This window comes from Zophobas morio, unplaced genomic scaffold, assembly GCF_036711695.1.
Source record: "Zophobas morio isolate AGI-343-1 ecotype UQ-CSIRO unplaced genomic scaffold, CSIRO_AGI_Zmor_V1 ptg000017l, whole genome shotgun sequence".
Taxonomy (NCBI): Eukaryota; Metazoa; Arthropoda; class Insecta; order Coleoptera; family Tenebrionidae; genus Zophobas; species Zophobas morio.
In genome coordinates, this window is record NW_026972122.1 from 12,805,104 (window position 1) to 12,810,884 (window position 5,781).

Genomic DNA, 5,781 nt, shown 5'->3' on the forward strand with positions numbered 1-5,781 from the left:
GGTAAGCAAATTAAAAGATGTGCAATACTTTTCAGTAGTAGATTGTTCAAACGGGTTCTGGCAAGTGAAATTGGATGAGAAAAGTAGTAAATTATGTACATTTAACACTCCATTTGGGAGATATCGGTTTATTCGTATGCACCCGAAGTATTCCAGAAGAAATTAAGACAATTGTATGATGGTGTTGAAGGTATTGAAATATACATAGATGATATACTTGTTTGGGGTAAAAATCTATGGGAACATAATGAAAGACTAATTAAAGTATTAGAAATTGCCAGATCAAATAATATTAGGTTTAATTTAAAGAAATGCAAATTCTCTCAAAATAATGTCAAGTACATGGGTCACATAATAACAAAGGAAGGTCTAAAAATAGACGAAAGTAAAGTATCAGCAATAAGGGAAATGAAAAAGTCAGAAAATAAAAAAGATGTGGAGAGGTTTTTGGGATCACTCAAATACCTGAGGAGATTTATCCCAAATTTCTCACAGCTATCAGAGCCGTTAAGACAATTAATTCGAAAGGATACGTACTTTGTTTGGTCTGAAGCACAAGAAAAATCGTTTCTAGAATTAAAGCAAAAATTAATTTCGGGTCCAGTGTTACAGTATTATTCAATTGAAGAACCAGTAGTAATATCTTGTGATTCATCCAAAGATGGTTGTGGTTTAGTATTATTACAAAACAATTGTCGAATCGAGTATGCATCAAAAGCATTTACAAAGACTCAGAAAAATTATGCGCAGATAGAGAAGGAACTTTTAGCAATTGTTCATGCATGTAAAAAGTTCCATCAGTATATATTTGGTAGGAGAAATCTGACAATAGAAACTGACCACAAGCCGCTGGTAAGCATCTACAATAAGCCATTAACAACAGCACCAGCTAAACTTCAAAAAATGCTCATAATGCTTCAACCATATACATTTAACTTACTATACAAAAAAGGTAAGGATCTAATATTGGTAAACATGCTGTCACGTGCTTTTAAAAATGACGTAGACCCTCAGTTTGAACAAAACTGAAATAGAAACTCATCTATGGTTCTTAGTAGAGAATCTACCTATTTCAAATCCAAAATTCAAAGTTTTTCAAAATAAAACGTCCAACTGTACAGCTTCTTCGAGGGGCTGCTCGATTTGTGAGAGCAGACTCCGTTTCCTAGTAATAAAAAGGTCTGTGGACATATTTGCGACCTGCTTCTCTTCGAAGATCTCCAAGTAGATCTTGTAGCCGGTTTTCCGTGGAGCGAAAACCTCCTGAAGTCGTTTCATGGCTTCATCCCATGTTTTAATTTGTAGTTTGACGCCTTTCCACCAGGTGTGGGCCGTTCCCGTGAGTAGGAGGGGAAGACCTTCCAAGGCGTCTTCGTTGCTGATCCCCTCTTGTGCGAAATATGGTGGCTGAGGTGACAAATTCTTCCACTTTGTCCCTGTTGCGACTTCCGTCGTAGCGTGCGGGACACGCGGTGATGCTACGTCGGTGATTTGTTGGTGCTACGTTTAGCACGGGTGCTGCTGCTGTCGGTAGTCTGGCCATAAATGCCTCAAATTACTCTCGTGAGAATTGGACGGCCATAGTGTGTCGAGGACTTCTTCTTAACCCTTTCTTACCTATATGTGATAATGGGCGCATTCGCGGTTACTCGTCAACCGATAAAACACTTCGCGAACTAATGTGCACAACTTAATTCGAGCCTCACGTTCGGGACGCCACTGTAGCTGGTTCAGTGAGCCGAAACTCTTTTATTGATAACAATATATACACAATATCTCAGGGGTTAACAAGTTATCGCACACAGAATAATCCGTAAACACAAAAGTCGTTGCACATGAAAATAGTCCTTAAACACAAGAAAAGTCCTTAAACGCGAAAATAGTCCTTGAGCACGAAAACACGAAAATAGTCTTGGAACACGAAAAGTTTTTGACACTAAACAAACGCGACTCGTCGACCCGGTGGGACCCCTCTGGATGCGTGGGTGCGCTAGAGGGCGTTATGAGTATTGTTCGTGTCGCCGGGATGAAAACAGGCAACTAGCGGGGTGCGCAATGCAGGGATGCGCGAGAGGGCGCAAGGGTTATCATTCGTGTTGTCGGGTGAAAACAGACAGCTGGCTGGGGTGCCAGATGTGTGGGCGTGCCAAAAGGAGCATTTGAACCGAACTTTGTTACAAGACCTATTTTTGAGTCTATCTTAGCTATAAGTCTCTTTAGTCACATAGCTTGTAAGATAAGCGATAGTCAACACGGTTTTATGAAGGGCAGATCAACGTCAACTAACCTTTGTGAATATGTTCAGTCACATGCATTAGATAATCGTAAGCAAGTTGATGTACTATATACAGACTTATCAGAAGCCTTTGATGTTGTAAATCATTCCATCCTTCTTAGTAAACTGAGTGCTTTTGGTTTGTGTGAGAACTTAGTAAACCTGTTTAAGTCAGATGGTTCAAGTAAATATTAAATAAAATTGTGTATAAATATTATTGTGTATACTGAAGATTCCTCCAAGTCGTGGAAAAAATAGGGTTTTCTATGGGCCTATTGGTACGTCTTACTTGAATACCTGTTGGGTTAGCACATGATCGTACCTACCTGTGCGGTAAAACGCTAATTTCAAATTTAGAATTCCTTGCATATTAAGATGCCTGTTACGTGTAATTTGTGTGAAAAAGTGTTTTCCAAACAATCGAATCTAAACAGGCACATAAAGGACTTTCACAAACGTGAACCAACACATGTGTCATACGATATATCAGTTTGGAATTTTAAATGTTGACGACGACACAAAATGTAATTGCTCATTTCCGAAAGGAAGTGATCTGATAAAACATTTAAGAGAACTGCATATGCTACATTTTGCAAATCCAGAAGAACTTGTGTTTTCAAATATGAGTGGTGAGTGTGCTATGAAATTAGTATGGTTTCATAAATTTCTAATATTATTTTATTTTAGAATTTGAAAATTGGAAAAATGCAATTGTATCATCATAAAAGGTATGTAGGTATATGTCTCTTGTTATTTTTTATGATATCTATGTGGTTCTTTGTAGGAAAACAATCAAAATACAACAAAGACATTTACAAAAGAGTCAAGGTTCTTGCAAGTTGAATTATTCATGTACAAGTCAGATTATGTTAATTAAAAACAAGGAAAACGCCAAACTAATTGTTCAGTGGCAAAAAATCCATTATGGCCATAAATCAGAACTGCAACATCTCAAAATTTCCACAGACCAAAAGAATATTCAGCAGCAAAGTTAAAATCTGGAATTGCAAAAAGAAAGTGAGTTTGAATTAATTAATACTCCTATTTTTTTTTTAATTGGCGCTCTAAAAAATAATAACTCGGCCTATTTCGGGTGCATGGTACAAAGATATGAATAAGTTGTTTTCGTAATAATTTGATCAAATTCCATTTTGGTAACGATGTTTGCCTGATGCAAAACAAAGGTACATATCAAGCAAAAATCGAGTAAGCGGTGCAAAAATTTTGACATCAAAAAATGACAAAATTTTTAAAAACCTAGTGTAAAATGTTTGCAGTTATGAGTACGCAGACATGTAATTAGTGTTTCACGAATGTGGGGGGAATGCCACTGCTGTCGCACGAGTTTACGCCGAACGGTATCCGGTAAGAAAACATCTCACAGTAAATGCTATCAGGCGACTCGACCTACGATTGCGGGAAACAGACAGCTTGCTTCCAGTTGGAATGCAGGTCCACGATCGAGCTCGTTTTACAGGGTTCAAAGTGACCTGAAAAACAGGGAAAACCTGGAAAAGTCAGGGAATCTTGTAAAACGTCTGGAAAAGTAAGGGAATTGACTATTGGCAGGTAAAAGTCAGGAAATTTGTCATAAATTTAGATGAGATAAAAATAAAATTTTAATAATATCCTTTTTGATCACTTTTTTTTGTTTTATTTTGCACTGAAGATTTGTGTGCATGCACTGTTAAAATTTTTAAATTTCGCACTCCCTAAACTGCAGCAAGTGTTGAAGATTGCTATTCGTCGACGCGTTGGGTTCCGTTTTCAGTGATTGGCCACTTCCATTCTCGTTGATCGCCCTGAAATCACAATAAGATTCCACTGTTCGATGGCGAAGGCTAATTTAATGCAATGTGCTGATGTGACATTGCAATATAAAAATGTTTATATTTAAGTTTTAAGTTCTTGCTTATTTATTATTGTTTCTCTACAAAAAAAGGTAAGCCTGTTCTCACCGCCAATTTGATTTCTAACCTTACTTTTATTTTATTAATTTAGTAAAAATGCCAAATAACACAAAACGAAGTACTTTTAATTACGACTGGATTAACTCCGACTTGAATCCAGGATTGTGCAATGTTATTAAACCGGTTAAGACTGACAACAATAAAGTATATTGTTCATATTGCTTAAAATGTTTTTCACTGAGCAATATGGGTCGAAGAGCCGTAGATAGTCACTTAAAGTCTGATTCACAAGTTAAAAAGAAAATTATGATAGAGAAAAATACAAAAATTAGCAATTTAAATGGTGAAGCAAATGCTTCACTCAAAACTGATGAACCTCAAACTAATACGGTGCAAAATACTCCAGCTTCTACCTCAGGAAGTCTCCGAAGCTGTTTAGTGCAAGAAAAGGTATCAGACGCAGAAATTCTTTGGTGTTTGAATATTGTTGCACAACATAAATCAATCAATTCCATATATACAGATATAAGGGTTATGAAATTAATGTTTGAGGACAGCGCTGTTGCGAACAAATTATCTTTAAGCACAACAAAATCGTCTTATGTTATATGCCATGGTCTTGCGCCATATTTTAAGCAAACATTAGATTCGACTTTAAAATTATGTCAACGGTTTGTCGTTTGCTTCGACGAATCCTTAAATAAAGTGGCCCAAAAGGGTCAAATGGACCTACTCCTGAGGTTTTGGAATGAAGAATCTTGTTGTGTTCAGACAAGATATTTAACTTCAGTCTTTTTAAATCATGCAACAGCATCTGATTTGATACAGAAATTTAAAGAGGGCTTAGTAAACTTCAACTTAAAAAGCATTGTGCAGGTATTTATTGTTTGAAAGAAAAACTTACATTATTTATACACTTTTTAATAGATTTTTATGGACGGACCTAATGTTAATTGGAAGTTTTTTGAAACACTGAAAGAGGAAGAATCACTTACTAATATTATGGACTTGGGGTCCTGTGGTCTCCATGTTGTGCATGGAGCCTTCCAAAACGGTGTTCGACGAGCCCAATGGAATATTCGTAAATTTTTACGCGGAATGTACTATTTATTTGTCAACTCTCCCGCTCGCAGAGGAGATTTCACTAGCCTTACTGGAATATCCAACTTCCCCTTCAAATTTTGCAGCGTAAGGTGGCTCGAGAATTCTAAAGTGGCTGACAGGGCATTGGAATTACTAGAGCCCATTTCATTATATGTTAAAAATCAGAAAGGATTGCCAAAAAATACCTCAATCAAAAACATAAAAGACAATTTAACTGTTGTAACTTTGCCATTGAAGTTAGCCTTTTTTTCTACGGTTGCTAATGTACTTGAACCGTTTTTGATAAAGTACCAAACGGCAAAGCCAATGATTCCCTTTTTGTACCAAGACTTAGAGGCATTACTAATAAATTTATTAAAACGTTTTGTAAAAGAGGAATTTTGCAAGTTACGCACAAGTAAACTGATGAAATTAAACTTTTCCGACAAAAGTATTTTCCTATCGTTAACAAAAATTGATGTCGGTTTTCGCGTAAAATCGTTATTAAAAAAT

The 5,781-nt window shown here is 36.4% G+C and overlaps 1 protein-coding gene across 1 annotated transcript; it reads right to left on the reverse strand.

The window, feature by feature from the left end:
* Window positions 1-1,095: 1,095 nt before the first annotated feature.
* LOC135129948 (activity-regulated cytoskeleton associated protein 2-like) lies at window positions 1,096-1,543 on the reverse strand. Its single transcript, XM_064057217.1, has 2 exons — window positions 1,483-1,543; window positions 1,096-1,436 (listed from the first exon to the last, which is right to left on the reverse strand). The coding sequence occupies exons 1-2, from the start codon at window positions 1,541-1,543 to the stop codon at window positions 1,096-1,098; spliced, it is 402 nt and encodes a 133-aa protein (XP_063913287.1).
* Window positions 1,544-5,781: the final 4,238 nt, after the last annotated feature.

Excerpts from the sequence above, each read along its gene's own strand:
- LOC135129948 (XM_064057217.1), bottom strand. The coding sequence starts at position 1,543 with ATGGCCAGACTACCGACAGCAGCAGCACCCGTGCTAAACGTAGCACCA. Across the intron at positions 1,437-1,482 it reads AGCACCAACAAATCACCGAC|GGACAAAGTGGAAGAATTTG; the intron begins GTAGCATCACCG and ends AAGTCGCAACAG.